At 60.8% G+C, this 19,681-nt stretch overlaps 1 protein-coding gene and 1 long non-coding RNA gene across 3 annotated transcripts; one reads left to right on the top strand and one right to left on the bottom strand.

Moving 5' to 3' along the window:
- Positions 1–5,425: 5,425 nt before the first annotated feature.
- INKA2 (inka box actin regulator 2) lies at positions 5,426–17,228 on the bottom strand. Of its 2 annotated transcripts, XM_077916078.1 has the most exons (3): positions 17,114–17,199; positions 9,057–9,227; positions 5,426–6,648 (listed from the first exon to the last, which is right to left on the bottom strand). In XM_077916078.1, exons 1-3 carry the CDS (start codon positions 17,147–17,149, stop codon positions 5,830–5,832), a joined length of 1,026 nt encoding a protein of 341 aa, XP_077772204.1. In that variant the 5' UTR covers positions 17,150–17,199; the 3' UTR covers positions 5,426–5,829. The 2 variants fall into 2 exon arrangements, with proteins under 2 accessions (XP_077772204.1, XP_077772205.1); XM_077916079.1 differs by lacking the exon at positions 9,057–9,227 and having other exon boundaries at positions 17,114–17,228.
- Positions 17,229–17,481: 253 nt separating this feature from the next.
- LOC144324766 (uncharacterized) lies at positions 17,482–19,681 on the top strand. The gene is made up of 3 exons (XR_013390193.1): positions 17,482–17,738; positions 18,139–18,295; positions 18,425–19,681. It is a non-coding gene; the product is annotated as an uncharacterized LOC144324766 (long non-coding RNA).

The raw sequence follows: 19,681 nt of genomic DNA on the forward strand, positions 1-19,681 counted from the left end.
CCAGAGAGTCTAAGGCCCGTCTAAGCCCTTCGGGCCCAGTGCTCTCTGGGACAGTGAGCAGGTTCCCGGCTTCAAGTGAGTGCTCACACGCAGGTTCCCAGCCTGAGGCCACGTAGGGATCCTGGTGCTACACTTGGAGGAATCTCTGTTGCTTTTCTTCGAAAAAATTGTGCCTGATACCGTCCTCTTTCCCACCACTTGTTCACAAATGGCCACAAATGCCGCGGTGAGGGCAGCTCCGTCGCTATGAAACAATGCCTGGAGTGTGGCCAGGAGCAGGCTGGGTAGGGAGTCTGAACACCCAATTCGTGACTTCCTTCCCGTTACCCCACCCAGGCCGACCCTTCACAGTCACAGTCGGGGAAGGAGAGGTGAGCAGACTCAATGTCCCCAAGAGAGGTGGTGGTCCCTGGCCATGCAGGTCAGGAAACACTCCTGGGGAGGGTCAGCCGTCAGCGCCCAACTGGACAAGGACACAAGCCAGGTCACCAAGGCCAGTGGAGACAGAGCAGGCAGAAACAGGGACAGTTTGGAGGCCGGGGGAGAGCGATGGGGACCCATTTGAGACAGAGCAGGCCTGGGAGAGCAGGGGCGGCCGTGGCCATCTGAGGACCCAAGCTCTGGGCAGCCTGATGACACTGAGGCGTGAGAACAGAACCGGCCTGGGAGGCTAGGATGGCGACGCCAAAGGGACAGGTGGCAGACAGAGACTGCACGACAGCTTGGGGACGGGCTAGGAACAGGGTTTGTCGGCTGTCCTGACAGTGGGCCCGGGAGCAGCTGGGGCGGCCCTGACCACGGCCTTCCTGGCTCAGGGGCCCAGCTTAGAGGTCACAGTCACCCCGAGAGCTCTGTGCTCAGTGCTGGAGATACGGACATGGTGAGTTGTGGGGCCCTTGCCACCCCAGAGGTGCCCCTGCTTACAGAGGAAGACCTGTGGTTGGGCCTACAGGTGCGAGGCCCAGGGAGGGCTCACAGAGGAGGTGCCCTTTAACCAGCCCTGAAAGCCCAATAAGTAGCCAGTGTGAGGCCACGGGAAACCTGGGGTCTCTGAGAATAGCTAATGGAAAGACCTCGAGGCCAAAAGGCCAGGCCTGGAGCCTTGGGTGCACCTCCCTGGAGGCTGTAGGAGCAGCTGACGGCTGACGGGCAGGCCAGGCCAGGTGAGAGGAGTCCCAGTGCCTTGAAGACATTGCCTCCCCTCCCTGCTTGCCCCATGGGCAGCATTTCCTGGAGGCTGCAGCCTGGAGGTGAGCAGGGCCAGGGCAGAGCCACTAACAGGAGGACAGAACCTGACCTTCCCTGGAGGAAGGCACCTTCCCCCACAAGCAGGGCAGCTGTGGGGGAGGGGCAGTGGCACCTGCTGGGTCGGAACCAGAACTTCCGCTCTGCAAGCAGGTGGAGACTGCTGGGGGGCAGGGAGAGGGGTAGGGGCAGGGAGAAGGGTGGTGGGGGGCAGCCCGGAGCTGGGCAGCAGAGCTGGAGACCCAGAGCATGCAGGAGGTGACTTCTGGAAAATGTCCCATAGGCTCTGGGAATGGGTCAGTCAAGCCTGGTGGGGGGGGAGTTGCAGATCCAGAGAGAACGGGTTCTGTGGGGTGGAAGCCTGAGGCCGTGGTAGCAGAGATCTGCCCCCTCCTGCTCTCCCCACCCCCCTTGTCACCTCCTGTTGCCCCTGCCCCCTCCTGCCCCCATGTACTCCCCCCTGCTCCCCTCACACCCCCAGCTCCCCCACCCCCCACCACCTCCTGCTCCCCTGCTCCCTCCCACCCCCACCCATCTCCCCCCTGCCCCCCATCTTCACCGCCCCCCATCGCCTCCTGCCCCCTCCTTGCCCCTTCCTGCACCCAAGTTCACAGTCCCCTGCCAGACAGTTGCCCCAAGCACTGCGGTGCCACACAGAAGCCTCTCTGACGGGACACAGAGGCCTTCAGAGGGACCGGGTGGAGGTGGTAGCGGGGCCAGCAGGAGGCAGACAAGGTGGGGGAGTTGGCGGAGGGGGCCGGTGAGTGTGACTGCCTCCAGGATGCCTGGCCGGCTCAGTCAGCGGAGCCTGCGACTCTGATCCCAGGGTCCTGAGTCCAAGCCTCACATCAGGTGTACAGATTAGTTTAAGAATAAGAATAGGGATCCCTGGGTGGCGCAGCGGTTTGGTGCGGGCCTTTGGCCCAGGGCACGATCCTGGAGACCCGGGATCGAATCCCACGTCGGGCTCCCGGTGCATGGAGCCTGCTTCTCCCTCTGCCTGTGTCTCTGCCTCTCTCTCTGTGTGTGACTATCATAAATAATAAATAAAAATTTTAAAAAAGAATAAGAATAAAGCAAAATAAAACCAGTACCCAGGGGGTGCCTGCAGTCTGAGGTCCTCAAGGGGCACCTGAGCCATGAGACCCCCTGTGAGGGGCAGTCAGGGCACCTCCCACCCCATGGGGTGCACCCTAGTAGGACAGCCACAAGCACCTTTAGGCTGTCAGTCCCCAGGGTGACTGGGGGAGGTCGGGGGTGAGGTGCAGGCCATGTGGGGGACTGCAGTGACCAAGGACCTTAGGAGCAGAGAGCAGAGCAGGGAGGGCTGGACCGTCCCTGAGGCCTCACAACCTGGCTCATCTGACTCTCCAGGCCCTGCCGGGAGTGTGCGGGGCCTGCAGGGTGGCAGGAGGACTGCTGGGTGTGGGAGGGGTGGCAGGGCCACCTGGAGCACATCCTCGGCCACTGGGGTCCTCAGGCGTCATCTCTGAGCTCGGCCCCCCTGCTGCCTTCTCCCCCCACGCCACGTCATCCTCCACAAGAAAGTGTCAATTGTTTGCCATTTGGCAAATAGCAGCCCAGCTGGGTTACATGTTCACAATGTACAAAAACACCAGAGGGGAGACAGTAGAGACACCTGCTGTCTTCCCCGATCCCAGCCCCAGTCCAGGGAGCCCATCCAGCCAGTATACATTTTTTTTTTTAACAGAGGAGGGAGAACTCAAGCTCCAGTGAAAGTTTATATTGTTTTTTTTTCCCTCGTGGTTTTGCTCTGGTTCACAGGGTCGGTGCCTGAACCGCAGGCCTGAGGTGCCGTGGGGAGCTTTTGCTGTGTTCTAGACTGTGCACTGCGGCCTTCGAATCTGCAGAGCCTTGCCTTGTCCGCATGTCAGAGACCAGAAAGCCGAGGCTTGGAGAGGTCAAGCAGCACACTGGAGCTGACCGGGACAGAAAGGGGTCGCACATCCTGTTTGACTCCAGCCCCCGTGCTCATTCCATGGTCCTGGCAGGAGTGCCTTATCTGCTCCGGGGGGACGGGGGAGGTGCGCCGCGGTGCACTGGAAGCCCGACCCCCGCCACCCAAAGGCTCGAGCTGTGGAGGCCCTGCAGGGAGTGCTGCAACCTGGGCAAGACTGGGGTGCATTCCCGAATGGGGAGCGAGGGGGATGTGGTGGGGACGAAGCCCGACCGGGCCTCCGCTCCTCTTGGCAAGTCCAGGTCGGGCTCACCCTGAGGGGTGGGTGCCGGGGACGCGCTCGGGGCGGGGCGGGGTGGGGGGCTCCACGCGGCGAGGGTAGCGAAGGCGCCCCGCTTACTTGCGTGTCCTGGTTGGCCGGAGAGTGAGCCCCAGAGGCCGAGCGAGCCCTCAGCCCCCTCTGCCCCACCCTGCGCCTTCCGCAGCACCTGGGCGCCTCCCCGAGAGGGCGGCGTCGCAGCGCCCAGGGGGACCCGGGATCACCCCACTCATCAGCCGCGCGTGGTTAACACGGGCAGGGGGCAGGTTTTGTTGTCGTTCCTCTTGACTTGGCTCCTGGAGCAGACGTGGCTACTCTGCGCAGCGCGCCCAGGCTCGAGGCCGGGAGCCACCCGGTCACTTCTCCGAGGTCTCCGCACACATGCACGCATGCACAGCTCCGCCACCACCAGCAGCAGCACCAGCACCGCCACCAGCACTGCCACCAGCACCGCCACCAGCACCCTGGCAGCCGAAGCCACCGGGCCTTCACCCCGCACTGAAGCATCACCACGCCCTCCCTGGGGAGACAGGATGAGCAGGGGCTTGCTCCTCCAGAAAGGGCCGGCTCAGTTGGCAAACTCCATACTCCGGGAGGGCAGAAGGCTGTTCTGCCGCCAGCCAATCCTGTTTCAAATCTTGCTCTTGCATGAGTTGGCAGGCCGATCTGGGCAGCCCTTAGGACCCCTATGAACCTCCACTGATCCACCAAGAAGACAACCCTTTCTAGGGTCAATCTAGAAAGGCCTGTTTTGCACGCTGCCCGGCAAGTAGCAAGCACTGAATAAATAAATTTAGCACCTTCCTTCGTGTGGCTCCCGCCACCAAAGCATGAAACATCCACCATTTGGCAGAGGGGATCTGAGGGTGATGGAAGCCTCCTCCCTCCTCCAGCTTGGTCTCCAGGGCTCTGGAAGGCACAAAGAGCCTTTCTTGCAATTATTCTCTTCCAATTTACCCTTAATGCTCTGAGGGCAGGAAGGCGGCCTGCACCTAACTGCAGTTGTCACCCCACCCCCATCAGGTAGAGGGGAGCTCAGTGGGGGGGGAGTGGCAACGGGGCGGTCTGGCCCCCAAGGGGACCCACAGTGTCTGTCCCCAGCCAGCAGCTGGCAGCGCAGGTGGGGTGGGAGGGCCATGCGGTATAGGGCAGAGCCACCGCTGGCCCTTCCCTCCCCGCCAGTTGGGGTCCGGTCTCCCAGGAGGTGCCTCCATGCCCCATGGGGAGTTGGGCACCTAAAAATGCGTGCGTGCCTCTGAGGGGCACCCCTTCCCTCCAGGGGACCCCCGCCTGTGTCTTGGGGGCGGGAGCCAGGGAAGGGGCATGGGGGTGGGGATGCTGCTGCCCTTGGTCTGGGGCTCCAGGCCTGCCCCCTGCCGCCCTGCCCTCCTGCTTCCTGCCCACAGGTGGCACATCCAGGCGGCCTCGGCCTCGTTGGCTGGAAGACAGGGAAACATCTGCCTTACTTGCTTCCTCAAGAGGTGGCGATGGCTAGGAAAGGGCTTTCCAGCATTTAAAGTGTTACACAGGGCAGCCCGGAGGGCTCAGTGGTTTAGTGCCGCCTTCAGCCCAGGCCGTGATCCTGGGGACCCGGGATGGAGTCCCCTTATTGGCTCCCTGCGTGGAGCCTGCTTCTCCCTGTGCCTGTGTCTCTGCCTCTCTCTCTGCGTGTGTCTCTCATGAATAAATAAATAAAATCTTTAAAGACAAACAATAACAAAAAAAAGTGCTGTACACATCTTTCCTGTGCCTTTGAAAGATCCAGGGCCATCTCTAGGTCCCCGCAGGTCCACTCCACCCATTTTTCAGGCCCGGGTGTGGCCGGAATCTTGAAGGCGACAGGGAGAGGTGGGATGGGGAAGGCTCCTCTCTCCTGCTCCCAATCCCGGGAGGGCTGGCGTTGCACGCCTGTGCCAAGGAGCCCACGGTGATGAGGTTGGGGATGACAGAGACACAGACGAGGTCTTTATTGGGAGCCTCTGGGGGGGACCAGAGACCCCAGCACTCTAATCTTACAGAATGTTCAACTGAGGTCTTTGGGGGCAGGGAAGGATCAAGATTGCCCACTGCTCTGTTCCTGCCCCTCTCGTCACCTGCAGCCCCAAGGTGAGTACCCCCCTGCCACGTCTCTCCATGCCCAGGAGCCCTCACCTCCTCAACAGCCCCCCCCCCCCAGCCTGACTCAACCATACACAACCCTCAGCTCCAGACACTCTCGCTGTCTCGCCCTCCTTCCTGGGGGAAAGGAACTCAGGAGTTCGGCTTTCGAAAGCCATAGCGCCCGCAGCCCACGCTTCCCGGCACACGGGGCCGCTCTGGGGCTCGGTCAACTTTCTGTCTCCGGGACTCAGACCCAAACAGCCGTGTTGACATCAAAGCCAGAAGGCGACGGCTCCAGGGCCTTGGGGCAGCTGGTGGCGGGGCCTTCCCCGCGTCTGGGCCCTGCGGTGCCCGGGAAGGGGAGCCGTCCGGGGCCCTTGGGATGGCTCCGCTTCTTGGCCTTGTGCGAGCGGGCGGCCCTGGGCTCGGAGGCCGCGGGGGCTGCCCAGCCCGGCTTCTCCTTCAGCAGCCTGTCCCGGTCCGGCCGCACGCTGCGCAGGAACTTCCTAAAGATGTTCGCCGTGAGAGAGAACCTGCGGCCCAGCTCCCGGGGCTGGCTCCTCTCCCCTCGGGGCTCCCCCATCTCCCCCTTCTCCGCCCCCTTCTCCAGCTCCGGCAGGTCCAGCCAGTTGCCCACCAGGTCCGCAAAGACGTTGTCCCCCAGCACCAGCGGCTGTCGGTTCCGGCCCCGGGACATCAACGTGGAGGTCCAGTCTTCGGGTTCCAGTGGCTCTGGCCCCGGCTGCGTGCGGCCCTGGTGCCCTGCAGGCTGTGCCCCGGGGAGGGGCCGCACCCCGCACCCGCACCCGCACCCGCACGCGCTGCCGGCGGCCCGAAGCTCGGTGCCCAGAGGAAGGCACCTGGAGGCGCACTGCGCTGCGGCGGCCCAGCCAGCGGGCTCCGGCTGCGCTCCGGGGCTCCCTGGGCCCCCTGGGGCTGTGCTCCCTGCAGAGATGTCCAGCTGTTCCAGCGCCGCCTGCACCTGGAGGAGCTTCAGTTCCTGCAGGGCACCCATCATGCAGTTCATCTGATCCTGCAAGTCATCGCCCACTTCCTTCATGGACACCTGCAGGGGAGGGAAAGCGCAGGGCAGGCCGGTGAGCCTGGGGGGGCGGAGGATGGGGAGCCACGGGGTGGGGGGGAGCTCAGGCCGGTGAGCCTGGGGGGGGCGGAGGATGGGGAGCCACGGGGTGGGGGGGAGCTCAGGCCGGTGAGCCTGGGGGGGGGGCGGAGGATGGGGAGCCACGGGGGTGGGAGCGCCACCCTCACCACCAGGACCTAGAGCCCTCGCTGCCCAAGCCCACGCCCGCGGGGTCACTCCAGCCTGCCCTGACCCTCCGTGGGGCCCAGCACAAAGCGAGTCAGAGCTGGGAAAGGAGGTGCCTTAACGCTGACAGGTGCACCCCAGAAACACTAGTGGCAGCTGCACAGCCCTGAAGATATGGACACGGAGATCAGCCCGTCTACCTTCGGGCTCACCAGGCCACGAGGAGGCGGCCAGTCTTGTTGCCACCGTACAGATGAGGGAGCGAAGCCCATCAGTGACTTGCTCAGGGTTACATGGATGGTAAGAGGTGGAGCTGAGGGTGCTTCGAGGGTGCACGGAGTTGTGCCGGGCGCCTTTGGCCTTTCCCGCGCCCGTGCTCCTCTCTGGAGCCTCCCCAACGCTGACCACCCCCGACGCTGACCAGGGCGAAGCCGCGACAGTTGGGAGCATTCACCCCATGACAGGAAGGGAGCTGAGGGCCCTCTGGGCACCACCTCTTATGATCTTCCTATAAATCCCACAAGGCTGCTCTTACTGTCCTTATTTTAATGAGGTAAGGAGGGGGCGGGGGGTGAGGTCAGCTGCCTGAGGTCACAGCTCACCCCCGGGACGCAAGCAGCCCCACTTGGAATGCTACCAAGCGCTGGCTACTTCACACGGCTGGCCCTGGCGTGGGCTTTGGGGCCCCTTTGTCTCCCCCAGGGCAGCAGACGAAGGAGAGGGACAGGAGGGCAGGACAGGGAGCTCAGATTCCCAAAGACAAAGAGTAGGCCTGGGGCTCCTTCCCTGTGCACACCTGGCGAGTCAGGAGGGAGACAAGGCGCCCAGAGCCCCATGAGCAGCAGCTCTCCCTGCGGCAGCCCTCCTCGCCCCTTCCCTGCCTCCCAAACACCTGATCTCCTCCAGCGACTCCAGTGCTCCTTCTGCCCACCTCCCGTGCTCAGGCCAGGAGTGGAGACGAGGCAAGTCAGCCTCCCAGCCTCCCATAGGCATGAGGCCCGGGGCCCAGGTGGCAGCTGGAGGAGGCTGAGAGGGTGAGGGCCGTGCATGGGGGCCACGCGTGGCAGCCGTGCAGGGACTGCTGCTCTGATGACATTCTCGTCCCAGTGGCCTGGGTCCTGCCGGCTCCTGCCCAGGATCTGCTCTGCTCCCAACAGCACACCCGGCGGGAGGGGACCAGCTATCTCTGAAGCTCCCCCAGGGACCCACTGGGATCATCTCACCCCCAGCCTTGTCCTAACGCACGGAACCAAGCCCACGGGTGCAGAGGTGGGGGGTCAGGATGGCAGGCACATGGATGCTCAGGACTGCCCTGGCAGGTGACCCCCTTAGGCTGTGGGGTCAGGGCCCCCCCTGCCAATGCAGCCAGCGCAGGGTGGAGGATGGGGGATGGGACTGAGTCAGCCACACCGACTGCCCAGGGACTAATGTCCCTGAAGGCAAGGACAGCTTTGCTGGGTGGTGGCTGCAGGCCACGGTGATCCTGGGACAGGCCAGTGGCGGCTGCAGCAGCAGGGGACATGGCCTGGGAGGCGGCTGTGCCTGTGGACAGACCCCTGCTCTGACCCCTCTGGGTTCCAGCCTGCTGACCCCTTCTCCTTTTGGAGGCTGCTGGCCCGCAACTGGGAAGACCCAGGGCAGAGTTGTGGAGAAGGAGACCCAAAGCCTCAAACCACAGTCATTGAGCTCTCTGCCTGCCATCTGCTTCTCTGATCCCCTTCCCTTGTCACCTCAACCCGGACCTCAGAGCTACTTTCGGCTTTTCCACTCAAGGCCCCTACTCGGGTCCCCAGATGCCTCACATCTGCTTTGCCATCTCCCGGAAGGAAGGCCCTTGGGCCACCAGGCCAGGCTTCCCAGGCCACGCCTGTGATCGTGCCACCTGGAGGCCCACGTCTGTTCCCGTGCATGCCCCATGCTGTGTTGGAAGCTTCTCGGAGACAGCGACAGCTCCCCCCCCCCGCCCCCCATCCGTCAGTGCTGGCTTACACCGCCCAGCCTCCTGCACATGTGAGTGCTCAGCGGTTCATGAAACGTTCAGGGAGCCTCCACCACTGAGGGCAGCGCCCAAGACCCACAAATTGTTACTGTCTCCCCAGGTCCTAGCTAGCACCCTGCCCCTGCCACACCCCCACAAAGCATGTATTGAGTACCACTGAATACCCAAGTCAGCTCTCCAGATGTGCTGCCCGCAGACAATGACGCACCCCACAGGGAGAAAGAGGCAGGGAGATGGCTAGTGGCTTCATTTCACCAACAGGCAAGGAGTCTGAGGCTTGCAGGCTTCCTTCCAGAAGGCTGAACACAGTCCAGGTCAGATCAGAGGCAGTGGGAGGAATGAAATGCCCCCATTCAATCTCTTCCAGTATGGAAAAATCCTGAGGAAATAACGCTGACATTTTGTACCCTTTTCCAGGGAGAATGACTGTGTGGGTATGTATGAATGTGGAGCCGCCCGGGAAACAGAAGCCCCATTTAGGTTAACAGGAGATGGAATTATACCCGGGTGGAAAGTGAGACCCTGTGTTGTTAAGGTCTTGGGTTCTAGAGATAGAACGCACGGAGTTCAAATCCCCACTCTGCTCCACAGAAGCTGTGGGACCTGCCCTGGCGGTTTAAACTGCTGCTCACTTCCTTCGTTCTTCAAAATGGGAATAAGAGTTTCTGCTTCCTAAAGCTCTGGCCAGCTGAGGTGACATAATGAGTGTGTACGCATGGCCCGGGGGGAGTGCTTAGGGTTATCATAAGACTTCTAGGAACTTCCAGGACAGTTCTTCCTCGGGAGACCTTAACACACAGCAACGATAGGATCCTGTTCATCGGCTGGGTCCCATCAAGGAGGAACTTGTCGCTGCCCTGCTCCTTCTGTCCCAGCCACCCCTGCCCCCACAGAGTAAGAGCCCAAGAGGGAAAGGGAAACCCCACGCCCTCTTGCCCATTCTCAGGCCGGCCTGGCTGTCCAGCCACCGTGCAGACACTGAGTGCAGAAGGCAGCTGTGGGAGGGAAGGCCAGAGGAGAAGGAAGTGTAGGGGAGGCAGTCGGGGAGGCAGGAGCATCAGCTGGGTCTCCACTGAGCAAGCTGCCTTTCCTGGCCCCAAGGGGAATGATGTCACCCAGGGAGAAAGAGCCAGAGGGCAAGCTTCTGTCTTGCTCTGGAGTGTGGGACCTTCTCAGATCCCAGGATTTCTCTTGCCTTCAGAAGCTTAGAGGGAGCCGGGGAGGGGGGTGGGGGGAGGAGGGAAGCAGAGGGGAGAGGCCTAATCAGAGAAGATCCCAAAGCAGAAATTGCCACCGCTAAATCCCAAACTCTGGGCTGTAGTGGGCTGAACTCTTCCCCAGCCTTCCAATGCCAGAGCTTCAGGCCCGTCTTCAGGACAGGGCCCAATCACACCCAACCTGCCCTCAAGGGCCACTTGGAAAAGTCCTAAGAGGGTCTAACTGGTTCAGATTGGTCTGAGTGGGAGTGGATCTAACAGCCATCCCCCTCCCCACACCCTGTGCAGCCCTGGTCCCACTGATGTGCACACATGCCAGGGCTGACCGGTTCCACTCAACAGCACATCTGGGAGCGATTCCGTGCTGAAAACCCCAGGAGGCTCTCACCACTGTCCTTGCCAGCACCCCCTGCACCCACCCAGCATCTCCTCCATCCGGGCACATCCTAGGCCTCAAAAAGTTTCATTCTAAAGCTGTTCTTCATGTCGTGCTTCAGGCTTTCCCACTGCAGTTCACACTTCCTCCGTGTAGGAGAGCTGGAAGGCCACTGGGCATGCACCCTCCGAGCATCTGTAAGGAGCCCACGGAGTCCCAGCCGCCAACCTGGAGCCCTCTGGCTATACAGTGATAAGCTCTGCCCTCTTGCTTTGTCAGATACCCCACTGTATGGATCAAGAAACAGGATCTACAGGGCCCCTGGGTGGCTCAGCGGCTGAGCATCTGCCTTGGCTCAGGGTGTGATCCTGGGTTCTGGGATTGAGTCCCATATTGGGCTCCCCACAGGGAGCCTGCTTCTCCCTCTGCCTCTCTGTGTGTGTGTGTGTGTGTCTCTCATGAATAAATAAATATAATCTTAGAAAGAAAGAAAGAAAGAAAGAAAGAAAGAAAGAAAGAAAGAAAGAAAGAAAGAAAGAAAGAAGGAAAGGAAAGAAGGAAAGAAGGAAGGAAGGAAGGAAGGAAGGAAGGAAGGAAGGAACAGGCTCTGAGAAGTGGGTTTTCTTCCTCAGCACCCTTCCCTAGACTTCCTTTGCCATTTTCACCCTATGTATGACCTACATATTCCTACTTAATGTTTCGTGTAAAGCTAACTGCTGGTATAAACAAATGTATTGGGGTAGGAACTTATATGAAATGCATATACTTGCCATAAACAGAACGTAACTATCTAAAACTCCAAGTTTGTCATCTGATGATCACTTGACATCACCTGGGCGCCTCCAGCAGAAAGACAGATCTATTGCCCGGGCCCCAAGGTGTATTGGTGGGAAGACTGGGACCCCAAGCCAGCCCCACAGACAGGCCAATGGGTATTCCAGGTCATCAGGATGTGGCTTCTCGGCCTCACCAGGCTGTTGTGAGAAGAGACCAGGATAGTCAATGCTATGGCAAAGTGGAAAGCGCAGTTATCCTGGAGTGGGAGGGAGGAGGAGCGTGGAGCCTTGGAGGGTCAACACCCAATTCGGTTGCTTTCCACCGACAGCGCCTCTCCCCTGAATCACATGGAGGAGGAAGGACGTGTCTGTTTGGAGCCAAAGGGGAAGATGCCGCCAGAAAGCAGATCCCCCACCCCACACCTGCAGCCCTGTGCCCTCCAGAGGTGGTGGGGTCAGCTGCAGCTGCCCACGTACAGCGCCGTCACCTGGGCACTCGCCTGGCCTGTGGGCAATGGGGGGGGGCAGAGGGTGGGAGTGGGATGCCAGCATCCCCAGCAACCTTCCTGAGCCTCTCCTAGGTCCCCGATGGGTACCCCAGCTGTGCCGTCCAACCATCCATCTCACGCCCTCTCGGCTCCGCCAGAATCCTTTGACACAGGCTCCGGCCTCGCCCGTGGCCCTGGAGCATGCCCTGCCTCGCTCCCCCCGCCGCCCCGTGACTCACAAGACCCCCACACAGTTCCTTCAGCCCCTCTGGACGCCACTAGGAGGTTCAGGGCCGGAAATGGGAAAAGCCCTGCTTCTGCCAATTGGCCTGTTCTCCTGTCCAGTGAATGGGGACCTTCAGGGTGCCCTGCTCTTGGCTGCAACGTGCGACAGGAAGGTAAAGCAGCAACTGTGCCAAGAGCTGGAGGAGGGTGGAGGGTAAAGAAAGAAGGAAGTGTGCAACGGATGAGCCAGCTCCTGACTGGAAGATCTATGGGGGGGCATATGCTGGGGCAAGGGGCAGCCACTGGAGGGGGCCAGTCCTGTCCCGCAAGGAGCTGGCCTCCCCCAACCAGCAGCCGGCGTCAGCTCCTGTCCTCTGCGGGCCATCTGATGCAGACCTGCAGGGTCATCTTCCTCCTCTACTCTCTGCTCCAGGCCGTCACAGTCCCCTGTGTGAGCTCTGTCATAACCACATAGCTCATCCTGCAGCCTCATCCTCCCCCGCCCTGCTCCCCCCCCCAACTCCCCCTGCACCTCTGAGACACCAGGGCACACCTCTCAGCAGGTTCCTCACAATGCTACAGAGAAGGGCAGGCTCTTGCACAGCACCCAAGGTCCCCATGGGCTGCTCTCAGCACCTCTCCCAGCCCCGATGCTCACCAACATCTCCGCACAGGCCCATGTCCTCAGCCGAACTGCGGCAGTCTCCCAGCATCCCCGCCACACGGCCCTCCAGGGCCCCACTACTTCCATCTCTGCCCATTGCTCCTGTTGCTTCATTATCTGCCTGGAATGCTATTTTCCTCCCATTCACTTCTCCGCTTATCCCTCAAGGTCAAGCTCAAACGCTACCTCTCCCCAGAGTTTTCCCTGATCCCCTGGCTGGACATCATCTCTCCCTTCTCACAGCACTGTGCCTGGCCTTTCACGTAGCCCACACCCCCTACTTCTGTGCGGGGCTCATGCTTACATGTGCTGGTAAGTTCTGCGGTCACTGGCTAGGTTTGAAGTCTGGCTCTGTCTCACCGGCTACGACCTTGGCCAAGTCACTTGACCCCCCATGTCTCCTTTATAGAATGGGAATACTGGAAGTACAGCTTCTTCCAGTTGCTCTGGCAAGTAAATGACACGGCCCATTATATGCTTGGCGTATCGGGGAGTGTCGACATCAACAGGTGGTATTTTTATTACCTCCCCCACTGGACAGCGAGTTCCCTGAAGGCAGGATTCCTGTCTGTGTATATTTGTGACCAAGTGCTCACGTCCGGTCAGGTGCTTTAAACATCAGATGAACTCCATTCATGTGTCCTGGAATGAGTGACTCGTGCACGCCAGTGCGATGGACCTGTCAGGAGTGTGCTGTGTGCCTAAGACACAATGGGCCCTCTGTTGTGCACTGAGAATGGACAGCTGCCATTTCATCTTCACACTGGCTGCGTAAAGTGGGTGCGTTTAAAACCCCATTTTAGGGCAGCCCTGGTGGCTCAGCGGTTTAGTGCCTGCCTTCAGCCCAGGGCGTGATCCTGGAGACCCCGGATCGAGTCCCACGTCGGGCTCCCTGCATGGAGCCTGCCTCTCCCTCTGCCTGTATCTCTGCCTCTCTCTCTCTCTATCTCTGTCTCTCATGAATAAATAAAATCTTTAAAAAAAATAAAAAATAAATAAACCCCATTTTAGGGGGGCCTGGGGCTCAAATGGTGAAGCGTCTGCCTTTGGCTCAGGTCACAATGCCAGGGCCCTGGGATGGAGCCCCACGTCCCCTGCTTGGCAGGGAGCCTGCTGCCCCCTCTCCCTCTCCTGCTGCTCTGCCTACTTGTGTTTGCTCTCATGCGCTTTCTCTCTCTGCCAAATAAATTAATAAATTTTTTTTAAAAATTAAAAATCCCATTTTACAGATGAGAAAAGCCCCCCTCACACAGGGGGCTTAAGTGATCTGCCTAGGTGACACAGAGCCAGGGGCTGAGTTCAAGCTGGCCTGCCCCCAAGTCCCACGCCCACACTCCTCCCTCACTAGCCCCACCCCGTTCCTCCCCTTAGCTCTAAACACCAAAGGAGGCCACATTAGGAGATCCTTGGCTAAAGCTGTTTTCTGCCACAGGAAATCTGCTCTTTGGTCTCCAGAGCTGAGGGCTGCTCCTCCTGTATCTCTTCTATCACCTTCTTTTGTCCTTATCTTGCTTCTAGGTCCTTGTCCTCCTCCGCAGGTCAGAACCTCCTGAACTTGTGGCCATTCCTGGCTAGATAAACGCCTTCTAGGAATACCAAATTGTCCTACAAGGACCATCTCTGACCCCCAGAGAAGTCCCTCTGCTGCCTCATCATGCGTCAGTCAGCTGGGACAGGCCTTACAGAAGCTGGCCTCCATCAACCTCCTCCTCCTCAAGGAAGCCCTCCCGGCCTGGATAGACTTCATGAGCCCCTATCACTCGGCCTTTACACGCTCTATGTGCTCCACACTGACACTGACTCATGAGGAACACCCTATGAGCATCTTACAGCTGTGGCTTCTGTGTTCCTGTGTCTACCCCATTTGTTGGAAGCCCTCAAGGGAGCAGTGTGTAAGAACAGCTGGTCCCAAGGCCTTGTGTTCATGCAGGGCCCCTCTGGCGGCTGGAGGGGAGAGAGAGATGCTCCCTGCTGAGCTGTTAAGCCCTGACCCCCTCCTAATGAGGAAGTGTGTCAGCCCTTACTACTCTCCTGCCATGTGTCATCCCTAAAATGGATCCCTGTCCCCTTCCAGGCAGGGGGAAGGTTCTCTAGACACCAGCCTAACTGAGCCAGGATCCCCAAACCCTTAGCCACCCCACAGTGCTCACTTGTTACAGTGCACATTGTCGGCTCCGAGAAATTGAGGAATTCTGCTACTTTGGTTTTCAGGAACCCACACTCCTTGACTAGATTTTCTGGGCCAAGGATGGGGCCAGGATGCAGGAGGGAGACACAGAATACCCTTCACAAAAATAATTTCACAACCTGTTAATGTTTCCTTTTCCAGCGGGTTAACCCGGTTATCTGTAGAACGCAGGCATCTGGAAGGGATTTAGCGGCATAAATGAACGTGGACCCTGACTGGTATCACGAATGCCACTCCTGAGCACATACTAACTTGAGGCAAAGCCGTCAACGGAGTCCTCCTCTACCTGGGATAACACGCGGGCCCCACTGCCTGCCCCCACCCTCACAAGCTCATGACACACAGTATGCCTTTCCCACCCCATTGCAGGCCTGAGTTCTGAATAAAATCTTCCCAACCGCCCACCCCCCCCCAACCAAAAAAAAAAAAAATCTTCCCACTCTAGTCACAAACGAGCTGCACCGAAGTCAATCCCCACAGCCTTCAGAGAAGCCAAAGGGCTGAGCCTGGGCTAACTAACTCAAAGCTCTACTTTCCTCTTCATCCCACCAAGGAAAACCGAGGCACTGAGATTCGGTTCCGCTACCTAAGCACTAGGCTGAGGTGTTGGGGAGCAAAGGAGACTCTAATTCCCGTCACTTGCTCTGTCTTATTTCTGGGCAGCCTGGCACTGGGGAGGAGGCGGAGCACCCGGGAGTGGGGGAGGCGAGGGTGCCGAGATCTCCCATCTGAGTGTCATTCTGGGCCTCAGGCCAGGCATTTGGCTTCCTCTCCAAAAGAGTCAAAGGCTGAAACTGCTCAGACAAAGGGCCAAATGAAAGCTAATGGGGAACTCGGTGACTTCAGCCTCTCCCCTTCCTTCTCCTGGGGACGGGGGCTCAAGTCCTTGGCAGGAGAGGGTGCAAATCAAGACCTGGAGCTCAGTTCTGTGCAGATTCCTATTTGCCTTTTTTATTCTCCTGGCATCCACAGACTGTCTTCCTCCCCTCAACCCCTCCCACCTAGGGTGCTATAAAAAATGCAAATCAGTAGGATTTTAAAATTCAAGCCTATGCCAGGAACACCCACAAACCCTCTATTAAAGCAGATCCTGAGGTGGGTGGTGTGGTCCCAGATTCCAAGCATAAAAAGAGGACTCTATTAGATTCTTTTTTCAGCATGGGCCTTGGACTTCAGACATTATCTGTGATGACCTTGACTTTTCTTTCTGGTAGTGGACAAATGAATGGGAAGAGTCAGAGTTGGGGCGGGGGGTGCTGGGCTGACCATCCCCAAACCAGCATGGGAACTGCGGGAAAACTAGCAGGGGCCCTAGCAGGGGACGGGACCTGGTGGAGACTCCTCCATCCCTCACTGAAGCTGCACTTCTCTGAGTAACTTTCCCATCTGAGAGTCACCGCAAAAAGGGATTGGGGAGGAAGTCCCCGAGAAGTGACCTTTGCCCTGAGAAGGCAGAGTCTGCAGTGGAACAGACAGGACAAGTGCCTGCGGGCCTTGACCAGGGAGCTCGGGAGGACACCTGCTCTGCAAGCTGCCCGGCCCCCACCCCCAGACTGGCCCCTCTACAGCTGCCAAGTTCTGTGGTGGTGAGAGGAGGAGGACAGAGCCTGCAGGGGGGAGAGGCTGTCATGGAATCTGCAGCCAGGTCTGCTGCTGGGGCTGGGGCTGGGGCTGGGGCTGGGGCTGGGTGCGCCCGGCTCTGGAAAGTGGGAAGACAGACTGGGGGAGAATAGCGAGGAGGGAAACTAAAGGAACAAAAAGAGGCAGAGGCAAAATCACGGGAGGGGGTCGACTGGGGGAGAGGGGTGGGGGCGAGGTCTTGGGGCGCCCACGCGTGAATTCGGGTGGGCGCAGGGACCAGGTGGCAGGTGTGTGTGCGGGGCTGGAGGGTCCACGAAGTTGGTGCGAGGCCGCCTGGCAGGGCTGGGGCGCCCCTCCCCTCACTCGGGCGACCCCGGGGCCGGGCTGGGCTCCCCGCCCCCGCCCCGCGGCGCCCTCCTCCCGCGCGGGCCTCCCCCGGCCCTGCAGCCGCGGCCCCTCCCTGCTGGACGCGCCCCGGCCCCCGCCCGCCGCCTGCCCCCGCGGCCGCGCCGGCTCTGCCAGGCCCGGGGGCTCCCCGCCGGCCAGCGGGCCCCGGCAGCGTCCGTCCTCGGGGCGCCCCGCATCTCGCCGCCTGCTCTGGGCGCCTCCCGCAACCCTCGGCTGCGAGTCTCCTCGCGGCCCCCGCCCCTCGGCCCGGCGCGGCCAGGTGCCGTCGGGGCGCAGCCGTCCCCCCTCCCCGGCCCGCCCCGCCCCGCCCTCCCCGCCCCGGCCGGCCCGCCGCGCTCTCACCAGCTCCTGCTTGAGGCGGCGCAGGTAGCAGTCCATCGCCCCGCGCCCCGCGCCCCGCGCCCCGCGCCCCGGCCCGACTCGGAGCGGCTCCGCCGGCGCTGGCTGCGCGCGGTCCGTGCGGGGGGCGGAGGAAAAGTGGGGCAGCCTATGAGAATTCAGGGGGGACGCCTGCAGCCAATGAGACGGACGCGCGGGGGGCGCGGGCGGGGCGCGGCGCGGGGACCCCGAGGCGGGGGGGCGCGCGGCTGGGGCCGCGGCTCCGGGGGCGGGCGGGGCGGGGCGGGGGGCTCGGGGCTCGGGGCTGCACCGACGGCCCCGCAGCGCGCGTGATCCCCGTGCGCCGAGGGGGACGCGTTCCCGGGCCTCGTCTCAACCCTGTCTCCAAACTCCGACCAGAAAAGGAGCATCCTCCACCCGAGCCGCCCGTCAGCCGCCCCGAACCCCGCAGCGGGCCGGAGTCTGCGAGCGCGGGTCCCGCAGCCCGGCCTCAGCGTGGGGCCGAGGAGCCGCCGCCCGGGCCGCCCGCCCCGGCGCAGAACCCCGGTGGGCTCCGCTGGCTCCGCGCGGGGGGTGAGGCTGGAGACGCGGGTCGGGACGGAGACCCCCGGCCCAGAACACGCGCGCGGTAAGGGAGGGGACGGACGGGACGAGCGGGGACAAACCAACTGACCTCGGGCAGTGGTTCTGCGCGCAGGAAACGGGGTAATGGGGCGGGAGCTGCTCCAGCAGGGCGGGCGGAAAGGGAGGAATCGGCCCTTCTCCTCCCAATACTTCCCTTTCCAGGCTCACGGAGCCCGACTCTTGCTCGGGGACTGGGGGGACTCGAAGTTGCTCCGATTCCATTCGGCGGAACCGCCTGGACCGCGGGCGGGAGCTGCGGGCGGGCGCGCCTGGGGGGTCCCTCCGCGGGGCGAGGGCGGGTCCCCTCCGGGCGTCCAGACGCCGCGCCTCCCGCCCCGGCCCGCAGGGGGCGCTGCGGCACAACCCCCGAGTAATTAGACCAATTAGCGACCTGTGGTTTCAAGGTAACTAAGGAAGAAGGCTCGCCCCAGGTGGAGTCTGTGGTCTCCGCGACCGAACCGTGCAGATGCGGGAAGAAGGGGCCGAAAATGCAGGCGCTGCGGTCAGCAGAGAGCCCCTCCCGCTTGCTGCCGAACGGCAGGAGAGGCAGGAAGGACACCAGTGAGCATCTTCAGAAGGGAGCCTGCAGAGTCCATTCGATGCCTCCCCATCACCCCGGGTCCCTGGGTACAGGGGACCTTCCTTGCCCGTGTCTTTGGGCCTCTTCCTGAGTCCCCCCCCCCCCCTTAGGACGAAGCAGCAACAGCGGTACCCGAAGGATGGAGAAAAGAAAGAAGAGGCGCAGGCGGGTCAGAATTCAGTCTGAGGCCTGCGTCTCCGTGGCCTCTTGCCCAGCCCGGGGACCCGCGCTCCTTTCGCTCTCCCTGCTCAGGATCCGGCGGCGGCCTCGTCCGTCAGACAACCCGAGGGCCGCAGGATGGAGCTGAGAATCTTCTCTGGCGTTCCGAGCTACGAAGCCTGACATTTCAGGTCCTCCTGCTCTCCGGGGCAGTAGGTTACCGGGCGATCGGGCCCGCGGGTCCTCTGGGCTCCGTGCAAGACCCAGCCCGCCGGCTTCCTCGCACTTGGGGGCCCGAGATCCCCAGGGGGGTGGGTGCCTTTCTGTGCGACCCCAGGTGTGTTCACAGTGGAACCCAGCCTCAAGGATGGAGCTGAGGTGCCCAGACTGACTGAACCATTTCTGGAGTTGAATCTCCCAGGATTCTGATTGAAAGGGGGATCTGGCCACTATATAACCCACACATTCTCTTATACTGAGAGAAACACCACAAAAGGGTTCCCCACCCCTGTGGGCCTTGCCCACTGTTAGAGCTCAGCACCCAGCACAGTGGCAGAGAAGAAGGCAGCCAAGAAACATTTGTGGGTCTGTGGTTGAAGTAGTCTTTAGTGGCAGGTGTAAACCCCAGCTTCTCCACCCCTGAGAGCTCCGGGACTGGAATCCTCTTGCATGGCCACAGTTCAAACTCCAAGAGATGCACGCAGGCTGATCTCCTGGTAAGAACCTTAGGCTGAGTGGTTAGCACCCCTAACCTGCTGACAGCACAGCCCAACATGCACAAATGCTTTCCTTTTACTGGCCTCAGCTTCCCTTGCTTATAGGTAAACCCATGTGAGCCTGACACTTTTATACTCCCTGCAAAACGCTGTTTTGACAATGATCTTTGCAGTAGTCAGGACAAGAGGAATCCCATCTCAGAGATAAAGGATATATTGTTAGCACAGCCAGATTGCATTCCATCCACTTAAAAAAAAATCCTATTTTTAATTAAAGTATGGGATCCCTGTGTGGCGCAGCGGTTTAGCACCTGCCTTTGGCCCAGGGCGCGATCCTGGAGACCCGGGATCAAATCCCACGTCGGGCTCCCGGTGCATGGAGCCTGCTTCTCCCTCTGCCTGTGTCTCTGCCTCTCTCTCTCTCTCTCTCTCTCTTTCTCTATCTCATGAATAAATAAAAATTAAAAAAAATAAAGTATAGTTGACATAATA

Source organism: Canis aureus, chromosome 12 (genome assembly GCF_053574225.1).
Source record: "Canis aureus isolate CA01 chromosome 12, VMU_Caureus_v.1.0, whole genome shotgun sequence".
Taxonomy (NCBI): Eukaryota; Metazoa; Chordata; class Mammalia; order Carnivora; family Canidae; genus Canis; species Canis aureus.

Excerpts from the sequence above, each read along its gene's own strand:
- INKA2 (XM_077916078.1), bottom strand. The coding sequence starts at position 17,149 with ATGGACTGCTACCTGCGCCGCCTCAAGCAGGAGCTG. Across the intron at positions 9,228-17,113 it reads GCCGCCTCAAGCAGGAGCTG|GATTTTTCCATACTGGAAGA; the intron begins GTGAGAGCGCGG and ends TTATTTCCTCAG. Across the intron at positions 6,649-9,056 it reads TGCCTCTTTCTCCCTGTGGG|GTGTCCATGAAGGAAGTGGG; the intron begins GTGCGTCATTGT and ends CCTCCCCTGCAG.